Source organism: Helobdella robusta, assembly GCF_000326865.2.
Source record: "Helobdella robusta unplaced genomic scaffold HELROscaffold_68, whole genome shotgun sequence".
Classification (NCBI taxonomy): Eukaryota; Metazoa; Annelida; class Clitellata; order Rhynchobdellida; family Glossiphoniidae; genus Helobdella; species Helobdella robusta.
Window position 1 is genome coordinate 634,751 of NW_008705387.1, and position 27,621 is coordinate 662,371.

At 32.8% G+C, this 27,621-nt stretch overlaps 3 protein-coding genes across 3 annotated transcripts in view; all 3 read right to left on the reverse strand.

The window, feature by feature from the left end:
- Positions 1–3,535, reverse strand: HELRODRAFT_89207 (hypothetical protein; the record flags this gene model as incomplete). The annotated part of the gene is made up of 6 exons (XM_009030399.1): positions 1–210; positions 335–442; positions 1,913–2,049; positions 2,137–2,328; positions 2,716–2,806; positions 3,470–3,535. Coding segments are annotated over 6 exons (804 nt in total), but the record flags the coding sequence as incomplete, so codon positions are not given.
- A 9,247-nt stretch (positions 3,536–12,782) lies between these two features.
- On the reverse strand, positions 12,783–15,897 carry HELRODRAFT_181180 (hypothetical protein; the record flags this gene model as incomplete). Its single annotated transcript, XM_009030444.1, has 3 exons — positions 12,783–13,076; positions 15,045–15,155; positions 15,832–15,897. 3 exons carry the CDS (start codon positions 15,895–15,897, stop codon positions 12,783–12,785), a joined length of 471 nt encoding a protein of 156 aa, XP_009028692.1.
- An 8,985-nt stretch (positions 15,898–24,882) lies between these two features.
- The window catches only part of HELRODRAFT_115766 (hypothetical protein), a gene marked incomplete at both ends in the record, with an annotated part of 7,181 nt that continues 4,442 nt past the window's right edge, over positions 24,883–27,621 (reverse strand). Inside the window, 3 exons of the mRNA XM_009030445.1 lie at positions 24,883–24,961; positions 25,097–25,257; positions 25,365–25,481. Of these exons, the coding sequence (XP_009028693.1) occupies positions 24,883–24,961; positions 25,097–25,257; positions 25,365–25,481 (357 nt within the window). The remainder of the gene's footprint in view (positions 24,962–25,096; positions 25,258–25,364; positions 25,482–27,621) is intronic.

Below are 27,621 nucleotides of genomic sequence, written 5' to 3' on the forward strand. Positions count from 1 at the left end.
TTAATAAATATAAAATATGAAAATTATCAGAAAACAAAAAACATGACAATAAAATAACCTGCTGAATGTTACATGACTTTCTGCTCGAAAAAAATATACGTGGTTCTTGAATTGAAGTTTAAAAACAAAATCTTTGTTTATGTTGTCATTTTCACTTGGAGTACTTATCATATAATTTAACAAGGGTAGGCTGGCCAGAGGAAAATCATCCTATTGGTGAGAAATTAAAATTGGAAACTTCTTAAATAAGTAAAAGGTTTTAACAATATGACAAACCAATCAAGAATGTTAGACACATTCACAATAATTTGATAACTTCAATAAAAAAACCTACTTGATAATTTTTGTAGAAAAATAGACAGAAATTTGTGAAAACGACCCACAACTTTTGCCACCCATTGCTGTTTTTGAACTTGCGGAGTAAGTAGCCGCTCAACTGATTCTACACAAGAAATAAATATTTAATTTTTAAAGTGCACAAACACATACATACTTTCATTGAACACTTGCACATGTAGTACACTCATATTAGGAATGCGACGGTCCGAATAAAGCAAAAAATTGAGTTATTGAGTAAAATCGAATATAAAAAATTAATTTAATTGAATACTTTTAACTAAAAATGGGAAAGAAAAATTTTATAAAATTTTTGGAATCACGTTTTTCAACTTATGTTTGTAACTACAGCCAAATCAAATAATTTATTTTCTAACTACGTTATAATCCTAAAGTGCCAAAATGTTGATTTTTCTCAATGTTCTAAGTTAAGATAGAGCTTGGTTTGGATCAAAACGAATCCATTGCTTATAATCAGATACCACAAATCTCAATTACTTAGATCGGTCCCATTCCTAACTCATATAAATATTAAAAAATATCTAATATAAAAATATATAAATAAATATAATTAAATGCATATATAAATATATATATACAAATTAATATATAGACTAAATAAATAAATATATATATATATATAAATATATATATTTATATATATACATATATATATATATATATATATATAGAGAGAGAGAGAGAGAGAGAGAGAGAGAGAGAGATAGAGAAAGAGAGAATATATATATATATAGAGAGAAAAGAATTAAGACTGTCAGAAATAAAATTGATGAAAATCACAGCATTTTCCGCGTTATTTAGCTTCCTCTTTAATTTTTCGATTTTTTTTAACGTAGAACGTAAATTATTGTCAAGTTTCTTGAGTTCGAAACCTAAATGTTATTTATTTTAAGCATAATAAAACATTTAAGCATGCTTAAGCATGCTGTAATTATCATCAATAATTATATATATATATATATTGTGTGTGTGTGTGTGTGTATGTTGGAAGTAGACCATATTTTATACAACTTTGTATGAATTTTACCGAACTGTTGGCATTAATCAATTAAAAGTTTCTCTTTTCAATTTTCTTTACTAGAATTTTTTGGAAATTGTTCAATTTGTTGAAAATAGAAATATCCAAGTTCATCATGAAATAGTTGCAATATTCGGCTTTCAAAAAGGGCCGAAGCCGAACAGCTATTTAAAAGGGCCGAAGCCAAACAGATAATCTTCGTTTAAAAATGGCCAAAACCGAACACTAAATTACGGGTGAATATTCCATGCGTCTTTAACTTATACCTTCCATTACATTTTATTTCGTTTTATCTTTATTTATTTCGTTTTATCTTTATTTATTTTGTTTTATTTTCATTTATTTATTTATTCTTTCATACATAAACTTTCAACGTTTTTTGATTAAGATGGGGTTAATTTGAGACTTATAATTCTATAAACAAATGAATAAAAAATACATACAAGGATGAGCGTATGTACCGACAGTTTTCACATATGTATTATAGTATGAACAAGTACATATATGGTTAGAATAAATAACTTAAATGTATCACACCTCAAGAGCAACACAATGATCTTGCAAACTGACACTTGTGTTTCTATGCCAGCACACATGCATGGTGTTGTTTGCCCGATGTTGTATCACATTGTGTTGTATTGATGGACTTCGGTTGTCGTCGTTCACAGATTCATCTAACGCCTCTGACGAACCTAAGTTATTATACATTTGTTGGTTCGTTCAACAGAAAAATATACTAGAACATCAAAATATCGACTAACTGTTGGATTTCAAACTAGAATATGCATTACTGGATGCAACGGTATCACCGTTAGCATTATAAGACTGATAGTTTTCGATGGCTTTCTTCAAGTCTTCAATCCAACGAACTTTTTCCACATCATTAGCAGTACTGACCACAATGCACTTATTGTCTTGCGTGTAGATTACAAAACTGTGAGGAATAGAAGCCACTTTTGGATCGTCACATGTTACCTGGAACCAAATCGAAAGAATCAATATGCCATTAAACAAATCATTGGAAGTATTTAGTATTTAAGTAAAATAATTATTAAAACAAGTAAAAGAGAAAATTATATATATATATATATATATATATATATATATATATATATATATATATATATATATAATCACAGCATTTGAGTTTTTCAATTTATCGTACACACACACACACACACACACACACACACACATACACACACACACACACACACACACACACACACACACAAAATGGATCCAAACAAACAAACATGAAAAAATCTCCTAATGTTGAAGAATACAAACATCAGCTCTAAACATAAAACTTAAACAGACAATTTTTAAATAAACAGAACTGACCATCATTCCATTAAGAGACATCTGCCCATGGACACGAAATTGTAGAGGAGCAGCCAATCTGCTTGCATATACCAGCTTATCAGAAAACTATTAAAAATTTGTTTAACAAATATCATGGTAAGCGTCATTAAAACAAGATACTAATAAATTTCAATAACATATTATTTATAGCATCAGCAATTAAAAAATTATTCGACAATTTAACATAACAAATTATTTTAATAAAAATCAATAAATCAAACAATCAATCAAACAATCAATCAATTAAATTTATATAGCCCAATTTTTAAAAATTCAATTGGTCCCAACCTAAAACTCGCAAAACAAACAATTATAAAAAAATACAAAGAGAAACAAAATAAAATAGAATGAAATAAAAAACATAAAATAAAATAAATAAAGCATACATGAATATTCAATAAATAAAACTAATGAAAACATTTAAATAACAAACATCCTAAACTGGTGAAGTGATTACCAAACAGCCATAACTTTTGGACACAAATAGTGAAATTCGTCATTTAAAAATGAAACCTCACTGTAATGACCACCAACAGAAAATCACCACAGGTGTAAAATATATATAAAACCAGAGTGAGCGGAGTGTACATGTTTTTTTTTGTGTGTGAATAGATAGATAGCTCAGTAGAGGCGCTCTACACTTCTACAATATTCAAAAAACATAATGAAATGATAGATAATTCTAAGTCTACTAAAATAAATAGGCTCAATTGAAAAACATTGACGTACCAGGAAGAACATCCTCTGCTGCCCTCCTTTCTTTGAATGCTTTTGCATACATCCTTCTCTCAAAAAGAGCTGTTAAAAAGTATAATCATTTAATTTATAAAAACAGCTTAAATAAAACTGTGTACTAGATAACACAACGATAAGAGAGTTTGAAAGCAATGTCGTTTCTGTGTGTCAACAGGATTGGAATACTTGATTGTATGGCACTGTATTGTATGGCCCGCATGGATGACGGTGAAGTAAAAGTCGAGACTTAAATGCCGCCCATTGAAATTACAGCGAAAGCTTATGAATTTGCTTATAAATCCATTTTTGTAGTAATTTATTCTGCTATAATTTTTAAATAACGTTACTTTGCCTGTCAATCATTTCGGCAAGTAAAATAAATGTACTTATTAAGTAAAAACATATTTCAAAGTTTAGAAATAAATGAGATATGTTTTAACAAAAAAGAATTTAAGCTAAAATTAAACCTCAAAGTTGCCAGTGAATAGTATTGAATTTGTGATTATTGATAGTAATAAGTTAAGACTCATCTTCTGCTTACTTTGTGAAACAATTAATAACATTCTAGTAAAAAATTTAGCAGACCCTTTTTGCGTGCAAGAGGTCTTCAATGTTAACCAAACCCCTTTGCAGTTCAATTAGTTTCTGTGTGTTCACCTGAGATATGCAATAAATCGGAAAAAATTTGAATTAGAAACGTTTTTCATTTGAAAAGCAAATTGAAATATCAAAATTCATGACAATAATACAAATGAAAAAATGAAACAGCTAATACCATTATAAAAGATTTGAATTATATTGAAAATTGTTTTTAATGATAATTTTTAAAACAATTTTAGACAAATTAACTTACAATGTTAACGATGTCATGTATTAAGGGTTCAACATAAATCAGCAGCTTGTCAAGGCACTCTAAAAATTGAAAATATAATAAGATTATGTATAACAGCAAAACGATATAATTATTCATTACTTTTTCAAAACTTATCATAAAAGCAAAAATTTGTAGATTCGTTCACTTTATACGCATAATTAATTCCTCTTGTAAAATATCTTTTCGAGATAATGAATGATACTTTTGTAATAATCATTTAATTTGTTGATTTAAAAAACAAACCGATGTTTTGGATACATATTTGACAATAATTAGGATACAGGAAGCTTTTTTGACCTAGCGTCGTTTTCAGTGTATGGCGTAATGATTAAAGGCGCCGGGTGCCGCCGTTGCAATGAGTGGGTTCGAATGCAGGAAAGATTCCCGCCTATCATATGCAACGTGTGTAATGCCTGGTTATCACGCGATGTGAGTGTTTATTATTGAAACTTCTGAAGCAAGCGCTAAAGACAGACTGACCTTTGACCTTTTTTGATACGTAAAGAGAGATAAAAAGTAAAAAACAAATTGTCTTCGTTACAGGTCGTCGTTGTTGTAAAGAGAATAATTGTGGTTGTTATCTGTGTGATTGTTATTATGGTTTCTATTGATAATTATTTTGTTGGAAGAATGTTTAAAAAAGTTATTTGCATGGTAAAGGGTTTTGATAATGGGTATTTGAGTTTCTGTGTTGATGGTTATGCTAGTGACCAATGCGTTCGAAGTGGATGTTGTTGGAGCCAATGGCTTTAAAATTTTAATTTATTTTCATGTCATGAGTTATAGGTTGATGTGATAATTATAAGTTGATCGTCTTGATTGGATTGGTGAGGTTAAATGGGGGAGAAAATTTTGTTGAAATTGCTGGCAGTTTGAGTGTTTGATGGTATGGTGTCATGACCTATGAAGACTAGGTCAGCACCACGATTTGTGCGGTCTTGTCTGATGATTGTATGATGTGAAAAAATTGGAGATTTCCTATTGCTTAATCTGGTTTCTTGAAGAGTAACAATATGGATGTTGTGTTTGTGAAGAAAATCTTGGAGTTCTATTGTTTGTCCAGGGAAGCCATTAATATTGAGTTGGAAAATGTTTGGTAAATTGTTGTTTTGGGATGGAGGTGGGGTTTGTCAGTGTTGATGATTAGATGTTGATTGTTATGTGATGGGAGGTTTTGATTGTTTGGTAAATGGGTTACAGTGCGTTGCGGACAGCGGTAGGTGTGTTGATAGCAGTTTCGAATGTTGTGGATGTAACTACAGGAAGGATTATTGTGTGTCCAATTATAGCATATTGAACAGCAGATTGAGGAAAAGCTGGCGGAGATGTTGCAACAAGTGCGTGGTTATTTGGGCGGGCCGGACAATGGAAGTGGTATTTGATAACAGCGGTTTGTTTGTGCGTTGAAAAACGGTGTGACAGAGTTTAGTTAGTAATATCAATGTATTTTGTTTTTTAGTGCACAGTCACAGTGCTTTATTTTTCTTCACAATAAATGTCCATATAAATTTAAAAAATGCTTTAATAAACAAACAATCAATCAATCTTCGTTTAGCAACCAGAGACCCGGTTCCCCAAGGTAGGACGTTGTTTTCTTTGCCATCAATTTTTTGCGCCAAATTAGACGATCAGTTGTATCCATTTCATTTAAATTTAGAGCTTTCATGTCTTGCTCGATTGTTTGCGACCAGGACTTCTTTGGGCGGCATTTGGGACGTGTGCCAGGTACTTCAACATCTGCAAGAGAAGTTATGGCACTGTTTCCACTTTGTTTGACATGACCAAACCACCACAGACGGTGTTGCCGGCATTCGTCCTTTATATCATCTAAACCTGAACTACGCAGGATTTCGGTTGATTTGATGTGGTCCTCCAGACTAATTCGTTGCATACATCGGAGCATTTTCATATCGGTTCGGTGAAGTTACACTGCTAACACTTGATTGAATTGTTAAAACTAAATCGGGCCATCGTCCAGTAGCTGTGGATTGAATGGGTTCACCAGTGTTCATTGCTTTGGCTTTGTTGATGTTGACTTTGAATCCATGATCGGCGAGTCTGGTGTTCCAATCTTCAAACATCCGTCCTGCATTCTGCTCAGACGTGGCTGTTAAAACGATATCATCAGCATATACTAGATTCCAAATGTCACCAGTGCGTATCGGTTTTGTGATTTCTTCCATCACAGTTATAAATAACAGTGGACTGAAAATCGAGCCTTGATGAACTCCAACGCCGATGTCAAATGCATCTGTGTTTCCAACCGTTGTGCTGACAAGAGTCTTAGTATTCGTATACATTTCCATCACAAGTCGGACAAGATATTCTGGAATGAGTTGTCGACGTAGACTCCATCTGATTGCTTCACGGGGAACTCGATCAAATTTTTTTTAAGTTCTACAAAATGTGTGATAGTTGTTGATGCTTTGCAAGGTACTTCTCTTGCAGTTGCCGAAGGATGTGAATTGCATCAATTGTTGATTTCCCCGCTAGGAAACCAAATTGATAATTTCCGATTGTGATGCACGACGTTAATCTTCTCTCAATGATTTTCTCGACAATTTTCAGGAATTGTTCTAACAGAGGTATACCCCGATATGATGAACAGTTCAATGAATCACCTTTGCCTTTGTATAGCGGAACTGTCATGCTACAGTTCCATTCAGTCGGCAATGAGCAATTTTTCCACACTTCACAGCAAAGTGAAGTGTGGAGAAATTTTATAAATAAACAGCTGAACTAAAATCAAATATGAAAATATTACCTAAACAGGCAGACATATCTGGATGATTGGCTCCCGGCATAGTCGAAATCATTTCTGAAAATAAAAATTATTGCTTCTATTTCATATTGATCAACATATATTTGAATGTTATCATTCATTACAGTGTTGATAAGATAACATAGAAGTGACCAACATGAAGCTATATAAAGTAGCATATAAAATCACAAACTTTCAAGTATTTGTTTGTAGTAGATGAGTCTTTGAGCAGGTCTAAGGATGAACACGTTAAGTGGCAGGAAACATATCTTGTGGATAGATAGTTATTATATTTAATGTAGTAAATCATAGAGACAAGTTCCATGAGACAAAAAAGTTTCAAATGTAGCTCAAAATAAATAAGACCATTTGTTTTGTAAGTAACTAGAATAAAAATATAATTTTTTTTTAAACTAAACTTGACATATAGAATGGAATGAAAAACATAAACAAAATATTTAAATCAGTAAAATGACTGAAATATAGTTTTGATTTTGAATCAAAGTATGGCATGTTAATTGCTGTATTGTCCATCAAACACTACCGGTTCATACCATAAAAAAATGCATAAACACATTCAGTGAATATAAACGTTCAAAAAATGTTATTTAAAATCATGTTATAAAGCAAACGTCCTACCTCGGGGAACCGGGTCTCTGGACGCAAAACGAAGATTGATTGATTGATTGATTATAAAGCAAACAAGAAAATTTAAATAAAAAGCACAAAACAATAGTATAGTTAACATAAGAATGAAGCATGAATGAGGCAAATTTTTTTTATGCATATTGAACAAATTTTAACAAAATGTTATCAACCAAATTTTTATTCATATGATGGAAGTGAAAAAGTGGAAAACGGGATGTCACATCATTTTTTACGCCCTCACTCCGTTGTTTGTCGCAAAGTTTTACAAATTTTTACCCCATCCCAACCTCAAAGCGTTACATCCTTTATGGACAGTCCATAACTTTTTAATAAACCCTCTTTCTATTAAAATTAATTTATTTTGTCGTTAAAATTTATTGTTTACGTACAATTTTGTTCATTAATTTAATTATTGATTTATTGATTTAATTAAGTTTGCCAATTTTTGAGTTGTCGAAAATTTAATCGCCAGAGTTAAATAGTTAAAAACACCACACTTTCAGATTTCACGTTTCTTTATATTTTATAACATTTCAAAAACGAGGCTAGCTCGTGAATTCTTTTGCAGTTTTACGGCGTTTAAGCACTGGTAAGCTATCTTTACGCCTTTGGTCTTTGTTGTGAATCTTTTAAAAAACGGCTCAACTAGATGTTGAAAATGATTATTATGTGTGATATTAGGAGTGGACAAACTTTTTGCTGTGAGGACCGCATTGAGAACTATTTAACCTTTGAAGATGTACTTAAATAGCAAATTTTTTCGACCCAGGGGAAAATTTTCTAAGATTTGTGGTTTTCTTGGTCATCATGTCTGACGGACGACCTTTTTTGGCGGACAGGGCCTCGCGGGCCGCATAAAATAGCTTCGCGCGCTGTATGCGTCCCGTAGTTTGCCCACCCTTGTATTAGACTTACTAGGTTTTCATTTTTAAAAATTGAGTGTATATCTTCAGGAAATTTGGTATTTTTTCCTGCTTTCAATATGTTTGACATTCTATTAATATGTATTGGATTGTTAGTTTTGCATTGCATTTCTCACAAAGTGAAGATCTTGTTTTGTTTATTTTGAATGACCGATTTTTAATCTATTTATCATGTTTAAGTTATTTCGATTTAACTTATTGATTTTGATATTTTGATATTTATTTAATTCGGACATAACTACTTTGAGAAAATTCGTTATTTTGTTCCATTCTTTTTGCCATTTTTCATTTGTAAGGTTGTTTGTCTTCTCTTTTATGTCGTAATATGGTATTGGAATGATAGATAGAGGGTTTAAGTGAGCTTGTGATGCTAATTGATCTACTCTTTCGTTACCTTCAATCCCAATGTGGCTAGGAATCCAGATTAAAGTTAGATTATTTTTGTCACTTAGTATATCGTGAATTTTGTGCTGCATCTGAACAATTAATTGTTGTCGAAGGTTTTACTGTTTCAGAGCTGAGAGGGTTGACAACAAATCTGTGAAAATCTTGTAGTTTTTTTCCTGTTGAGTCATATATGGAGGATGTCTACCATGTCTATCATTTCTTCTGTGAAGATTGAGCTGTGTCTTGAAAGATGTTGAGTGCGGCTGTTGGTTTATTGTCGTTGCTGGTGAAATATCACTGCTGCCGTTGTTGAATTTTCTTTTTACGAGCTATCAGTGTATATTTTGACAAAATTTTCATTACTATCGACTTTTTCTCTGAACAAAATTTTTGCCAGTTTTTGGTTACTCTTGCTCAAGAGATTAGCCATGGAGGAGTTGTGTGCGTTTTCTCTTTTAAAATTTTTATTTTCTCTATTTCTTTGGTCTTGTTGCAATTGTGGAAATAGATTTTCCTTCTGTTGATTGATTTTTCCTCATTATGTATTTGTAAGCAGGAATGTCAGCTTGAGATTTAACTTTATTGCTAGGCTTTGATGTTAGGCTTAGCGGCATCTCTTCTGCTAAGATATGACGGCTGGTTGATGAAGATGTTTTGAATGCTCCCAAGCATCTTCTTAAAGCTTCGTTTACTATTGGTTCGAGGGTTTTCAAACATGATTTTCCGGTGCCACTATACACTAGGCCGCCATAGTTTAAAATCGATCTTATGGTTGTTCAGTAGGTTGTTGTTAACTGTTTCTGATGTGCACCCCATGTATTGTGAGATCATATTTTAATAAAATTCAAAGCCTTCACAGGCATATCTTTTTTGTCTGCGGTGTATGAGGTAAAAAATTTAGCTTTGAATCAAATATTATTTTTAGATGTTTGTACTGGGATGTAAACTCTATAAGATTCTCTTGAAAAATCAGTTCAGGAATTGTCCTGTTTCGTTTTCTTTGAAATAGCATTGCTTTTTTTGCTTGTTTTGGATTTTGAAAATATCATCCCATTTTTTAGTGCTCGTCTGCATTTTATTAATACCTTTTTTGTTAAACAAAATGGTTATTTTATTAATATCTTCATTTTTAAACGAAATGGTTGTGTGATCCATGTAGAGATATCATATTTCTAGAAAATATTTTTGTTACATTGTTAATGCTTAGGCAAAAAAGGTTCGTAGACAGAATACTTCCTTAAGGGATGCCTAATTCTGGAAACATTATTTCTGACTTTTACAACAAATTTTCGATTGGTTAGAAAAGCCTAAATAAATTCTGGCAGACGTCTTTTTAACCCTGATTCATATAGCTTTTTTACAATTTCATACTTTTTCTACGTCCAGAAATATTTTTACAACTTAATCTCCTAGATTCAAAGCTTGCCTTGTGGAGTTTCTAGTGATATCAAGTGGTCTAGTGTTGATCTTCCTTCGATGCCTCACATTGAGAATTGGATATATGTTATTGTTTTTGAAGTACAAAATTAATCTATTATTGATTATTTTTTCCATTATCTTGCATATGCAGCATGTCAGAGATACTGGTCTGTAGTTGTCTGGTTGTAATTTTGATTTGTTTGGTTCATTCATAGGGATTATTATTGCACAATGCCATACTTTTTGGTAGTTTTTGCCTTGTATCATATGTAGTTGTAAATTTTGAGTAGAATGGAAAGAGTTAGGCCATGAATCTTTACTTTTGCTAATTTCGAGCAACATTTCTCTAGTTGTTATACAATTCTTGGGGTCTTGTTTTGAAATCTATAAGTACATTTTCTTCTGTGGATTTAATATCTTCAAATATCTTGTTTCGATTTTTGGTATATTGCTGAAAGTCGTTTGCTAACACATTTGCTATTTCTTCATCCGTTTCGTATATATTTTGTTAACAATCTTACAATTCGCTTTATCGTAACAATTTTTATTTTTATTTTTCTAATCATTTGCCAAACTTTCTTAAAAGAAATATTTCCTGTCAGGGTTTTGATGTATGAGTCCCAACTAGATTTCTTATCATTTTTCACAACTCTACGACTACAGCTTTCAATTTTTTTAATTTGTCAGATTTGTTTGTGTAGGGTTATTCAGGAATATTTTAAACGTTTTTTTGTTTCATTTTGATTGCACTTTTGCAATTTTTGCTAAACCAAGAATTTAGTATTTTGCCTTTCTTGTTTTGAGTGATCGGTGTTGTTTAAAATTGTTGTTATTATTTTTTGTCCATTTGTCCATAGATTCATCATCAATATCTTCAAATTTGTCATTAACTTTAAATTTCTTCCAATCTGTTTTTTTTAATTCAATCTCTTTCATTCATTATTTGTTTCTTTATTTGTGATTGTTATAATTATTGGAAAATGATCACTACCATGGAGATCCTCCTCTGCCTTGCCTTCAATATCTTCAAACAATGCCGGGATATCATAGCTAAGTCAATTGTGGATGGTGTATTTGTGCGCTCATGGAACATTGTGGGAATAGTTGGTTTAATAAGACAAAGGTTTTTTTTTTATTATACTTTATTCTAATTCTTTGCACTGGGTATTTGAGCTTTGACATCCTCATAACTGGTTGTGTGTATTAAAATCACCGACGGAAAGAAAATGTTTAGGAATTTGTTGAATAATCTGTTTGATTTTTTCAGATTTCATTAGACTGTTTGGCCTTATATATCCGTTACATATCGTGAATGATTTGTTTATTGTAACTTTTGAAGCTACAAAGTGACGGTTGGTTTTTAAATGGTGAGAAGATTGTGTTATGTACATAAATTATTGTTCCAGCTGATAGATTTGTCTATGTTGAAGTGGCTGCTTTGTAGTATGAAGCATATATTTTTAAAATGATTTGTTTTGCCTCAGTTGTTATGGTTTCTTGGAGACATATGATGTGCGGTTTGTATTTACTTATTAAAATTTGTAGATCAGGTAAATTAGTTTTCATTCCTCTTATGCTCCACTGTAATATTGTGATGTCGTTATTGACATTTTCATTTGAATAGTCTTCATAAAAGTCATTTTGTTTGTTACATTGTTTTTGTTTCTTATGTTGAGTTCAATTTTACTATTTATTTTGTTTGTTATATCTTTTTTGTTACAAGCCATGTTTACCTCTGATGGAGTTTTTACTTTTGATTGATTTTAAATTACTATCACTAGTATGTTTTATCATCTTCACTCGCATCATTGAAGCAGTCATCATCCATGTCACTATCACTGAGAAGCACAAATCGATCTTTGCTTTCATTCATATTTTCTTTTGAATTGGAAGATTTATTGTTTATCTGTTTTGTTTTTTGAATTGGTTGTGATTTTCTGATTTGTGCTTGGTTTACTGTCTTCCATTCATAATTTGTTGGAAAATGATCAATACCATGGAGATCCTCCTCTACCTTACATTAATATCTTCAAACAAGACTGGAAATATTATAGCTAAGTCATTTGTAGATGATGTATTTGTGCGCTCAAGGAACATTGTGGGAGTAATTGGTTGGTTGGTTAGTCTGTTCTTTTTTTTGTTGTTCTATACTTACATTAAATGGTATTTTTAATAGATCGCATTGGATGCCTTTGTTTGACCTTAGGATATTTTGATCATTTGTGAATATATTGATTTATTTTTCTGTGCGATTTGAATTTTGGCTTGATTAAATGATATATCGTTATCATTTTTTTAAATTATTTCCTTTTCTAGTTTAAATTTTTGATATTCTTTGGAAAATGTTTCGTGCCTCTGTTTGCAGTGATAGCATTTAGCCATGTTTTGACATAGAGATTCCCATGTGTGCTGGTGTCTTGGGTTTCCACCCTTTGCACATATGGTTTCCTTACTTTTGCTAATTTTGTGGTGATGACCATATTTTATGAAACGCATCGGTAATGGAATGTATTTTTCTATTTTCAAATTTTGATAGCTCACTTTCATTTCTACCCATTTGAGAGGTTTTGAAAAATTATTATGTAGGCGCTGGTGTTTAATTTCTGATTATTTTTTGTAATTTTTATGTTGAACATGCCAATAACTCCTTGTTCTTCCAATTCTTCTTCAATTTATTCTTTTGTTGAATGTTCAAATAGTGATGTTTATATAACCCCGTTACTTCTGTTGAGCGTTTTATGGGAATAACATTTAACTTTTGTATTAATCAACTAGTCAACTTTCAGAGCTTTTTCTTTTTGAGTTTTTTCTTTTAATTTAAATATAATTTTATTTGGAAAAATTTTTAAAAAACATGCTATTTTGAAAAAATTTGTGAAATTTGAAAACCGATATTTTTCCAATCCCTTGACTGCCGCTTGGACATTGTGGTTCTATTACGTAACATCAATTCTTCAGGTGCTGGTGCTACTTCTAAGGGCGTTCTCTTTTTTTGTGACTTAGGTTTGGTTTGACCAAGCAGCCCAGCAAGTTCGCAATTTAAATTATCGCAACTGCAAAAATTTTAGTTCAATAACGATTGCAACTTTTAAAAATTTTAATTTAAAAAAATGTTTTGAAATAAATTAAAAGTAAGTAGTCCGAAAAATGATTTTTAACAAAATTCGAATCTACGAGACGCGTACCCATAACAACCATAACCGATACCAATTTCGAGAATTCAACTATTCAATAGAAATTGAATAAAATTTTATTTAAACGAAGCTCATGAAATAGGATACATTTGTTGGATAGCTTATCACAAAATACACCTGCATTGAAAATATCAGCTGACTAAGTGCATCGGAAGTAAAATTGTAAAATGAAACATCACATGATAAGATGACAGAAAGACAAGTACGTAAAAATAAGGAAAAAGAGAAGACGACGCCTTAATACAATGGGATAAGCGGAGGTTCCTAATGACAGTGCCACAAATGTTTTCATTTACTATTTGTAGCAACTATAACCGCATTTGTGCTTGAGTTGTAAAGAAAAACAATATTTCTGTTTAATTTTGTTGCTAGATTATATGCTGATATCTAGTTCCACTTGTGATGGAAATGTATACGAATACTAAGACTCTTGTCAGCACAACGGTTGGAAACACAGATGCATTTGACATCGGCGTTGGAGTTCATCAAGGCTCGATTTTCAGTCCACTGTTATTTATAACTGTGATGGAAGAAATCACAAAACTGATACGCACTGGTGACATTTGGAATCTAGTATATGCTGATGATATCGTTTTAACAGCCACGTCTGAGCAGAATGCAGGACGGATGTTTGAAGATTGGAACACCAGACTCGCCGATCATGAATTCAAAGTCAACATCAACAAAACCAAAGCAATGAACACTGGTGAACTCATCCAATCCACAACTACTGGACGATGGCCCTGTTCAGTTTGTAAAGCTGGTGTAGGTAACAATTCAATCAAGTGTCAGCAGTTTAACCAGTGGTGTCACAAACGTTGTTCAAAAATAATTGGTACTTTATCTAAAGTGTCCAATTTTGTTTGTCCTGCTTGCATCAATCCACAACAACAAATTCGAAGTAGCACTGTTTTTGAAGCCAGTAAAATAGAGAAAGTCACATCGTTTCAATATCTAGGGGATGTTCTGGATTGTACTGGAACAGCTGAAGCTGCCGTCCGAGCACGCATACGTGCAGCATGGAATAAATGGCATCTCCTTGCCTCTATATTGATGCAGCGTGACATCCCACTACCACTACGATCAAGACTTTATAAATCTGTGATACGTCCGGTGTTGTTATATGGTGCAGAAACATGGCAGAAACTTTATTAATGTATTTATATGCAGCTTTGTCGATAAATTATATTAAGTTTTTTTCCTGGTCGTATATGTAGTATGGGCTATTTTTACCAGCTGAATAAAACATTATGTTTAATTTCATTGCAACACCATAAACCTCAAAATCAAACTCTCTTTCAAGTGTCAATGCAAAAATGAAATGGTAAATCAACTATAAACGTGATGATAAAACAAGAATTACCTTTTCAGCCTCAAACTCATTAACTGTTTTTTCAAAATTTTCATACTGTTGCATGGAAGAATCCAACTCGATCATAATGCGCTGCTGACATTCAAAATGTCTCTTGTATAACTGCAAACATTTATACTGGTGAAAATCCTTTATATTAAAACTATATAAAGAAGAAAGAATAATATACAAAGCAGCACAAAGCAGCATAAGAGAGATGATGAGAATGATACAGAGGGCAGTAACAATATGATGAGAATGATACAGAGAGAGGTAAGAAGGAGATGATGAGAATGATACAGAGGACGGTAAGAATTAGATGATGAGAATGATATTGAAGACAGTAAGACAGTAAGGAAATGATGGGAATGATACAGAGGGCAGTAAGGAGATGATGGGAATGATACAGAGGGCAGTAAGGAGATGATGGGAATGATACAGAGGGCAGTAAGAAGGAGGTGATGAGAATGATACAGCGAGCAGAAGATGAGGAAAACGATACAGAGGGAAGCATATTTTCGTTGATAGTTTGAGTAAATTATTAACATTATTAACAAAATGAAGCATATTCATGAAATATATCCTTTATAAATTATAACAATAATCTCATAACAATAAAAATTGCTGGAATTATGCTTCTTAAAAAGTACAAGGCAAAACCCAATTTTTATGTTACCACCAAAAAGAACAGTGATTGATATAAATCCATACACACAACTTCTAGCTTCTTGATAAAACATTCATCACATTTAAATATTACAAAGAAGATAACTGAAAGTAAACGGCAAAATAATCTAACTTCAAATGAAGTTATCAGACCCAACAACAGATCACCAATCCTTTTCTGATCTTTACTAGTTGACATTGATTTGCTTTCCCTAGAAGAAAATTATATTGTGACCTTTCACAATCAACATCATCTTGACATTCATATAACTTTTCAACCATTCTAAAACGGTTGAGATGAAAATGACTTGGATTAAAAACGCCGATTCTCACAAAAAATTTAAGTAAATAATTATTTAAAAAATACACCATTTTAAAAGTCTATTGAATTAACATTTTGGAAACAAAAGCTATATTGTAGCATTAAAACTTCAATTTGATTTAACGAAGATAACATTAATTTGTTTATAAGTCTAGAGATATCAAGGATTTTGATTCAAAACATACAAAATCAAACCTCCTATAACAATTATGATTTGATTTACAACATGCTCATTTGGCAGAATAATTTAGACATTTTAATTAAAATGGCTCCTTCCAAAATTGAGACTAAATTAATAAATTTAAACGTTGGTATTATTATATGAAAAGATTGGATGCATTATTAAGGATGCTTATTTCACACAGGATGTTTTTCAGCAATGATTAAAAACATAATAAATATTCATACTGTAATATAAGGGTCTTTTACGCATGCGCCTATATATATATATATATTTATATACATATAATATAATATAAACAAAAATATATTTTTGGGTTCAGACTGTCGTATATTTCTTAATAACTGTACATACATAATCAATTTAGTTTGTCTTTTCAATTTTCCTTAATAGAATTTTCTGGAAATTGTTCAATTTGTTGAAAATAGAATATTTATGCAAGTTCATCATGAAAATTTTATGAAACTATTGTTATCCAAATTCATCATGCAAATAAGACCTTATTTCGATTTTTCATAAATCATCTTTAATGCAGGTTTGGTTTATATAGTTTCGTTAAACAATGCAAAATTCTTTAACAAAGTTTTCTAGTTGGTGTCGTATTCTTCATCTTTGTTATTGTCATTCCTTTGTTCTTCATTGTTATTGAAGTTAGTATTAAGGCGTCGAGTTTGTAATGATGTTATCATTCTTTGTTAAATGTTTATTTGGAGTTTATTGATATCTATTAGAACAGCTTCTACAATTTTTATGTTGGTGTTTTGATAAATTATTTTTGTGTTGTCGTCAAGAAATTGGCGGGTTATTGGAGTTGCATGTGTTGATTGCAAGTGAGATTTGATGGCTTTTCTTTGTTTATGTCTTTGTGAAATTTAAACTTTAATGTCACAAACTACCGATTCCGTGATAAAATAGTAAAAGATAAAACAGAACAGGATATAACAGAACAATGATAAAACAGCTTTATCGCTTACCATTACAAATAAATAAATAAAAGTATAAATAAAGTCAAAAAATGAAGATTCTGTTTTATTGGTGTTCAGTTTTGTCCGTGTTCTGATCTGTTTCTGTTCTGTTTATGTCCATATTGGGTATGCACAAGATGCCCCAGTTCAAATCTCTACATCTGCATTATGTTTTGAGGTAATTTGCCATTATGGTGGACCTCGTTTTATCATTCGTGCCATTCCTGTAAACTGATCTTGATGCAAAGCAACTTCAGTGTTATTTGTTTGAAGCCGTTGAATCTGTTGTGAAAAGCAGTGGATGAATTGTATCTATAGTGTTTGACAATTGTCAATAAATCAATCACTGTACAACAACTTTGGTGGCCCAGGACCGGTAAATCTTCCTGGCCATGTTATAAAAGCGTTCTTTGTATAAGACAATGTGCAAAAACATTCGAAATAATTGGGTCACTGAGCCAAAATAAGATCTACATTTCACTGGACATGGTCAGTTTCGTTGCACACTGGCGTGATAGCCTAGTGAGGAAAAAACAGATTGACAGTTGTACATCTCATAAAACTTACACATCAGTTCATCCCAAAATCCTGCTACGTCAGTGTGTGTGTACCTTTGGTATGTTAAGTTTTTCATGAAAAGACAATAGCAGCGTTATCAACCTTAAAAGAAAAACTGCACGTAGAAACGTAGAAAAAGGCACAATACATCTCGTAAATCTTGCAACCACGTGGTTTAAGATGATGAATATCAAAGACCGGTACAGTGGTGTAAAACATCGTGACGTCACCAGAACACCATGGCTGCTTCAGTGTGACAACTTTCAGAACTCTTAGGCACGTGTGACGTCATTGCAAGCTGTCGTAATGGGCCTGTTGTACGACAATGCAAGCTCCAAAATTTTACAGCTGATGCATTTGTAGCGACGATTAAATTCAACATTGTTGCTGCTGAGGTACTGCTTTCCTATCATCAGTTCCAGTAAGTGCTGCCTTCAGCATTTGTTCAAGATCTTTAAAAAAAGCGGTAGACATTTCTGCATTGATATCACAGCATTCTGCCCGCTAACAACTAACAAAGTTTGATGTAGTACCTGGTTTTCATTTTGCAACCATATTCCTGAAGATGTGTACATTGAATGTGTTGCTAATATCAGCATTGACGACACAGAATTACTCTTGTAATCTGATGTCACATCGAAAGACAAAGTCATCTTCATAGCTGGTTTTCCGTCACGAAAATTTCCTTTATATCGTTATATGGTGAAGTGGTTTGACCTTTACGCAAAAATGAACCAAAGTTTCGCGATGAAACCAAGTTTGAAATACTGAGCATGAGCGCCGTCAGTCCTTAATTTAAGGTGCCTATGGTATGTGTATATATAATGCGAACCGTATTACTAAGAAAATGGTCCGCATTTTTTTTTAAATAATCATTAGCATAAAAATTGTGTTTAAATTATATTAGTGAATAATTCATTGCATTTATTCTAAAATTAACTAATTTAAAAAAAACGAAGTAATATATTACGAATTCTAACAAGAAGAAAAATAAAAATCTATAAAAATATTAATAAATATTGCACGTTAAAAAATTTGAAATACAATATGTTTTATCTCAGAGTTGTAAAATTTATTAAGCTAAACATAACACACATAAAAAAATAAATCATCGATAACGTCTATCCAAAATGAAAATTGTAATAAACTTTTCTTCAATGTCTCTTAAAATGTAAGGGCAGTTTCAAACTCAAATGGTTAATGATTTCAAAAAATATTTGGTGTAATTATTCTTTCTTCATTAATAGATAGTGGTGATAAACAACAATAATTTTCACCAATAAATATGTTATCAATTATTTGCTATAAAGTCAGTAGATACAAAGTTATATATATATTAAAAATAACACTTGCCAAGCCATCATTCTCTCTTCAAGTTGTTTCAAAAACTGGCTGTGGAACTCACTAATTGGAAATATAGTGTTGAAGAATAGAGAAGTCAAGTAGTCGGGCATCGTTTCTTCATGTTCCATTGCTTCTCTAAACCACTGATGGTTGAGGATTTTATTTTTGAATAATTTCGTTTGAATCCAACGGAGATGCTTAAAAGAGTAACAAAAGCAACCAACCAATGTTATGACATTCAAATCCTTTTTGTAAGTTCTTTCAGTCATGAGGAATTCTTTGGCAAGATAAAAATGCACATCCACAAAAACTTTCTGTTTGTTGTGTAGTTAATTTTTTATTTAAAAAACTCAAATAATAACTCAGAAATGCAGGCTAATTATTTAAATATGAATATACGTCAGTAACTCTAGTAAAACAACTTATACATACCAATCAAATATAAAAGGTAATGAAATTAAATTGAAAAAAGTTAACAGACATTTGCTTTTTTCTTGGCTTCATCATCACTGCACGACTCAGCAGCCAGTGATAATGAAGTTAATTTGTTGAGTTGTGAGACTTGTGGATCAACAGACAAGTTCAATCCTTCGGGTGAATAAACAACATTATTGGCAGGAAGTTGCTGGATCGAATCTTGAGGTTGAAACTCTTTCGCAGAGTAATTCCCACCTGCATAAAATGTAAATTTATTACTTTAGATTAATTATGAATTTATTTACCCTGGTGGTCTATAAATGGATGAGCAGTTGTATGTCTAAACAATGGTGTTTGTGCAATATCATAAGCAATTGTTTAACATTTAAACTTAATTGCCGATGTGACGAATGTCATGTAAATATCATTGTATGTAAAAGTCAAAATAAATATTATGTACTGTCCATCAATATTGAGACTACCCTGTGTCTTAACCTGTTTGTTTACAAATATATACTATTATATTCGTTTCTTTGAAACATCAACAAATATGCTGTGAAAATGTTGAGTTGGAAAAATATAACTTCAGTTTATAAGTTTGTTAAACTGTTGTCACCATAAACGCTTTTAAGTATGTTCATTCTAAACATTTTAAGGCTCTTTTATAGGCAGTGTGTTAGAGTTGGGAGTATGAGGTTTTTCTGAAAGTTCGATTGCACCATCTCAAAACACCATTAATTAGGATAAAATTGAAAATCTGCCCTATGTGATTTGTGATACATTCAACAACATTCTTTTTTGGACTATTCAGAGTGATCAATCTCCGCATCAATTTCTAACTATAATATAAATCTACTTTTTTCCATCTAAAACCTTAAACCTTGCATCACTAATCTATTTGTCATTCATGAGACCATGAAGAGAGTAATGTCAAATTTAAACTCATCAAAACGTAGATAATGAATTAAAACAAATTAATTCCATAAGCAAATTTATCATTCAACTGTCAGGTTCAAAGTTTTTTAGAATGAGATTTGGTACGTAAATTCTGTCAATGCAAAAAAACGTTCAATTCGCTCCCTTTAATAATAAACTATTATTATTATCGTTATAATGTTACCGCAATAAAAAATATGTTTCAGTGGTCTAAAGCGTTCAAATTTATCTTTAATATATCCCAGAGAAGCGTTAATTAAACTGACATAACAGTATAAAAATAATAAAAAGACCGTTGTTAAGTTTGTGGTCGTTAGTGGCCGGCAGTCTCCTCGGTGATGACACAAACTCGTCCACTTCAATATGTCCAGGTGAATAAAGAGGTAACAAATCATCCACTGATGTCTCAATAACTCCTCTACTCTTTACGGCCGCATCACTAACGCTATGATGGAGAGGGCTGGGATATAAATAAATAAATAAATTAATTAATTAATATATATATATATATATATATGTATATATATTCTATAAATTCTACCAAAATATAAACATTCGGTAGAATTTATAGAATATTGTAAAAATTATAGTCTATTACCAACATTAAACGTTCGGTAGAATTTATAGAATATTGTAAAAATTATGGCCTATTACCAACGTATATGTATATGTATATATATATATGTATATATATATATATATACATATAATTATTCATATCAATCAATCAATCAATCTTCGTTTTGCGTCCAGAGACCCGGTTCCCCAAGGTAAGACGTTGTTTTCTTTGCCATCAACTTTTTGCGCCAAACTAGACGATCAGTTGTATCCATTTTATTTAAATTTAGAGCTTTCATGTCTTGCTCGATTGTTTGCGACCAGGACTTCTTTGGACGGCTTTTGGGAGGGACGTGTGCCAGGTACTTCAACATCTGCAAGAGAAGTTATGGCACTGTTTCCACTTCGTTTGACATGACCAAACCACCGCTGACGGTGTTGCCGGCATTCGTCCTTTATATCATCTAAACCAGCACGACGCAGGTTTTCGGTAGATTTGATGTGGTCCTTTAGACTAATTCGTTGCATCCATCGGAGCATTTCCATGTCGGTTCGTTGAAGTTGTTGTTCCAGTGTGGTTGTCATTGGCCATGTTTCTGCACCATATAACAACACCGGACGTATCACAGATTTATAAAGTCTTGATCGTAGTGGTAGTAGGATGTCACGCCGCATCAATATAGAGGCAAGGAGATGCCATTTATTCCAGGCTGCACGTATGCGTGCTCGAACGGCAGCTTCAGCTGTTCCAGTACAATCCAGAACATCCCCTAGATATTGAAACAATGTGACTTAATGGCTTCAAAAATGGCTTCTATTTCGAATTTTTTGTTGTGGATTGCAAATACGAAATAACAATGTTTTTGAAGCCAATAAGGTAGAGAAAGTCACATCGTTTCAATATCTAGGGAATGTTCTGGATTGAACTGGAACAGCTAAAGCTGCCGTTCGAGCACGCATAATAAAGTAAAATAGCAATAAAGACTAAAGATCAGAACACAATAGCAATAAGGCATGATTGACTAAAGATCAGAACACAATAGCAATAAGGCATGATTTGACTAAAGATCAAAACACAAAGCTGATCAATATGTTGGCTGAAGCAAAACACAGATACAAATCTGACACTCATAATTTTTTATCTTCATTAAATATTTGAGCGGGGCTCGTATATTTTAAAAAATTGCAACTTTTTTGCTTTTCAAACAACTTTTAAAAAATTTTGCTATAAAAACTAGTCGCTTGTACAAAAATTTTATTTCTGTCTGAGACTGAAACAGTTGTCAGCACCAATTTTTACTAATCTATATAAATATATTAATTATTAATTTCCAATTTAATACCGCAACATTTTAAATTGTTGTAGTTCAGCTTTACCAAGTACCCTTTAGCGGGGCGGCGTGATGGCTCAATGGTAAAAGGCGCCTGGTCTTGCTATTGCAATGACTGGGTTCGAATACAAAGAGATCCCTATCATATGCAATGTGTATGATGCGTGGTTTGCACGCGTATACATATACGCTGTGTGTGTTTGTCGTTGAAACCTCTGAAGGAAACACAAAAGAGAGAGAGCAACCGTTAACTTTTTAACCTTTACCAACAATGCCTCTGGTGGCCCAACAAGCATTGTTTTGGGTCACCAGCTCATTTTTTTGCCTAAAAAATTCTAAAAAAAAAAAAATTTCTGAATATTCAACAAAAATTAGCGACACATTTAATGGTACAAAATCTTCAAGTAACTAAATCTGCTATTAAAATTCTGTTATTAAAATTAATATTAAAATTGCTTTATTTTTTATTTATAACTAATTATCAACTGATTTATTTAATCACTTATAAATGAATTTCAGACTTTAAAAAATTTCATTCAGCCTATGACAGCCAAACAAACATAACATTAATTTACCCTTAAAATCAAAATGTAAGAAAAAACCTCAGTGAGATATTTCGATTGGTGTCATGTTGTTGCATAAACGAAACATTGTCTTCAACTGTAACAGGTATATCTTCAACTTCTTCAGTTCGTGATAAATGAGCCTCTTCAGTTACCTGTCCAGCAAAATGTTGAGGCGAGTCATTCAAAAGTGGTTCAGACGCTCGAACAGGCAATCTGCCAAGCATGAATTGAGATGGATCGATCCTGGACTGACTTGTATAAACGTTGGAAGCTAGATAACAGAAAATTTAAAAGTAAGAAGATCTAATTACTTTCACGTTAATACATTTTTATAATTCATTAATGAAGCAAATACTAAGAAATTATTTGATAAAGTGATGTTGATAAAAATGTCGAAAATGAAATAACAAGTTTTTAATTTTGTTAAATAAAAGCAACACTTTTAAACATATTTGGGTAGTTAGTGAATAATTAGATGTGTAATTTTTATGTATCTGGGATGAAAATATTCACAGAAAGAAAGTCTGATTCAGATGAGGCTAAAAAATATCAGAAAATGCAAAAAATAAATATGTCACACACATTTGTCAGCATCTAATTTAAGTGGAAGACCATGAGCAACCCTCCAACTATTTGTGCCATCCAACATCTGTAACGCATTTATATTTTCCTGATCATGTGAATAAGTCATTTCGTTGGGTGTCTGTTGCTGTTGCATCGATAACATCGGTTGTTGTTGATGATGTAATGAAGGTAGTTGATATGATTTTAAAGCTGATTCAAGTATGCCCCTTTCAGATTGAGCATCAGATTGAAAATGTTGAAATTGTTGTTGCTGCATGTAGTTGTGTGGATGTTGCCTTCTATCATATGACTGAGTGTTGTACATCACTGGATTGTGATTGTGGAAGAAACCAATATCCCGAGATGTTAAAGTGCCAGTTTTCGGACTGCCAGTTCTGCTCTGCAATGCTGACATGGTCCTCATACTCGTCGTCCTGCAGTGTTGTTGTCATATTCATCAAAACAACACTAAACTTGACAAATTCAACCAAAATGTTCAACGTTAAGGACGTAAAAATATTTAACAAAATTATTGAGAGTATAGTGTACGTTTAAAAGAACATAGTACGTTCACAGTACATTCAAATTTTCAATACAAAGAAATGCATGCCTATCTAAAAAGAAAATTGAATCCAACGATTGGATAACTGAAAAATGCTGCATTAGGAAAGATACAAGACAGAACAAAGAGAGTTAAAAAGTAATCAATCAAGAGATAGAAAAAGGAAGCATTCTAGTTAAATCAGCCAGATTTGCTGACAACAAAGCTATAATAATGGTTTTCATAAAATGATGAAATGAAATAACAAAAAAATATAGAATGAAAATCAATTTGGAAAAAACAAAAGTTAATTTGTGGTTAAATGGTGAAACAGTGGAATAAGTATTACAATTTAAATATTTGTGTAGTAATATGACAGAAGATGGAAGTTGCAAAAAAATTATAAGAATAGCAAATGCTAAAAAAATATTGTTAAAGAAATTTAATATCAATATCAAAATGAGATTGAAGTAACAGATTGATTACTTCTTAACACAGCATTCATGGTGTGGGAACCTGGACCCTCGCAAAGGAAGACACAAGAAAATTAGAAGCAATCAAAATGTGGACTAGGCAGAAGATGCAGAAAATTAGTTGGATGGAGTATCACAGAAATGAAGAACAGCTTTGGTGATGAGACAAGGTCATTCCAGGAAACAAACAGAGCCAGAAAGAAGATATGAATGAGTCGTAAATTCATATTCATAAACGTCATTGAATGGAAAATAAAAGAGAAACCAAAGGGTAGAAGTTTTTCATAGATGATCTCATAGACCACTGGTCATATCAGTTTGTGAAGTGGAAAAAAGAAAACCGAGCCAAATAGAAAAGTTGGGTTAGATGGATGGAGACTACAAACCTGCCTCTAGGCAGATCACTAAAAAAAGATACAAGATACAAACTACCTTTCAAAAGGAACAGGTTTGATACTTTTCTCTCTAGCAAAATCAACCAGTTCTTTTTGGGTTCTTCCAGAATACCTGTTGAATTTAATACCAATAGACAGGACAAACAAATAAAAATCAAATTGAAGTTTCGTAATTTTGCACACAATAAGAGTATAAATGAAATTGATTCATAAATCATGTGATATATAACAAAACAGTAAAGCCAACCTAAATGACGATCCGTGGCTTATGACTTTGGTTTTGCTTCGCGGTACTTTATGAACTGTGTGACATCTAAAAAAGGTATGATGCTCAATACACTTTTTCCAGAAATTTTTCGACCAGTTCCGCGACGGGAAGTAAAATTCAACGACATCTTTATAACCTTCCTATAGTGGGATGTCATGTTCAAAACGTCAACGTTAAAAAATATTATTATTATTATTATTATTAATAATTTATAATTTATTCCTATGCCATCACAAAGAAAAACAACGGCCCCTAGTCCCCAGCAGGCGATCTCAATGGCCACGTTGGAGAGAAAACAGATGGTTTTGACAACGTACATGGCGGTTTTGGCTATGGAAAGCGGAATGAAGATGGCAACCCCATCCTTGAGTTTGCTGAAAGTCACGGGTTTTGTTTACTGAACACATATTTTAGAAAGAGGTTGGAACATCTCATAACATACAAAAGTGGACCATCAGCCATGCAAATTGATTTCTTCGCTGTCAAGCAACCACACCGAAGGCTGTTCAAAAACGTCAAAGGTATATCTGGCGAATCATGTGTCGCCCAACATAGACTCCTTGTGGCAGACCTGGTTGTCGAACTGTCAAAACATAAGTCTAAACAAATGCCTCGGAGAATCAAAACGTGGAAGCTGATAAACAATATTTATCGAGAAAAATTTCAACAGATTGTCGCCACACAGTTAGACCACCAATCGCAAACCAGTACAGATTGGAGTACATACAAAACCGTTTTGATGAACGCTGCAACTACAGTTTGTGGGAAAACTGGTACAAAACGTCAGCATGAACGTGACACTTGGTGGTGGAATGACAGTGTACAAAATGCAATAGCTGAAAAGAAAGTTGCTTACAAGCAATGGCAAAAATCAAATCTGTTGATGTCCATAAAATTTTCCGTGAGAAGAACAACAATGCAAGACGTCAAGTTGCACTGGCTCGGACAGATCAGTGCAGAGAGTGGCTCACTAAAAGCAAAGGTGTACAAATGAAACATCTGTGTCGTATAGCAAAACAAGCAAAACGTATGAAAAAAGACATAGTTGGTGCCTTATGTATCAAAAACGACAAAAATGAGATGGTTCTTGAACAAGATGAGATCAAGTTACAGTGGAGAGAAAGAATACTTCAACCGTCTGTTAAACGAAACAAATCCCATCAATGTTTACTTTGACGCTCCACCCATCGAAGGTCCGATTTCAGACATCACTGTAGAGGAGCTTACAGAAGCTCTGAAAGCTATGAAGGATGGAAAGGTAGCAGGGCCCTCTGGACTCACAAATGACATTATCAAAGCATCTGGTACTGCAGGTATCCAAACGTTACTACAACTGTGCCGTGAAATCTGGAGAAATTGCTCCATGCCGACTGAATGGAACTATAGCATGACAGTCCCGCTATACAAAGGCAAAGGTGATTCATTGAACTGTTCCTCATATCGGGGTATACGTCTGTTAGAACACTCCCTGAAAATTGTCGAAAAAAACATTGAGAGAAGATTAACGTCGTGCATCACAATCGGAAATTATCAATTTGGTTTTCTAGCGGGGAAATCAACAATTGATGCAATTCACATCCTTCGGCAACTGCAAGAGAAGTACCTCGCAAAGCATCAACAACTATCACACATTTTTGTAGACCTCGAAAAAGCATTTGATCGAGTTCCCCGTGAAGCAATCAGGTGGAGTCTTTTCGATAACTCATTCCAGAATATCTTGTTTGACTTGTGATGGAAATGTATACGAATACTAAAACTCTTGTCAGCACAACGGTTGGAAACACAGATGCATTTGACATCGGCGTTGGAGTTCATCAAGGCTCGATTTTCAGTCCACTGTTATTTATAACTGTGATGGAAGAAATCACAAAACCGATACGCACTGGTGACATTTGGAATCTAGTATATGCTGATGATATCGTTTTAACAGCCACGTCTGAGCAGAATGCAGGACGGATGTTTGAAGATTGGAACACCAGACTCACCGATCATGAATTCAAAGTCAACATCAGCAAAACCAAAGCAATGAACACTGGTGAACTCATCCAATCCACAACTACTGGACGATGGCCCTGTTCAGTTTGTAAAGCTGGTGTAGTTAACAATTCAATGAAGTGTCAGCAGTGTAACCAGTGGTGTCACAAACGTTGTTCAAAAATAATTGGTACTTTATCTGAAGTGTCCAATTTTGTTTGTCCTGCTTGCATCAATCCACAACAACAAATTCGAAATAGCACTGTTTTTGAAGCCAGTAAAATAGAAAAAGTCACATCGTTTCAATATCTAGGGGATGTTCTGGATTGTACTGGAACAGCTGAAGCTGCCGTCCGAGCACGCATACGCGCAGCCTGGAATAAATGGCATCTCCTTGCCTTTATATTGATGCGGCGTGACATCCCACTACCACTACGATCAAGACTTTATAAATCTGTGATACGTCCGGTGTTGTTATATGGTGCAGAAACATGGCCAATGACAACCAAACTGGAAAAACAACTTCAAAG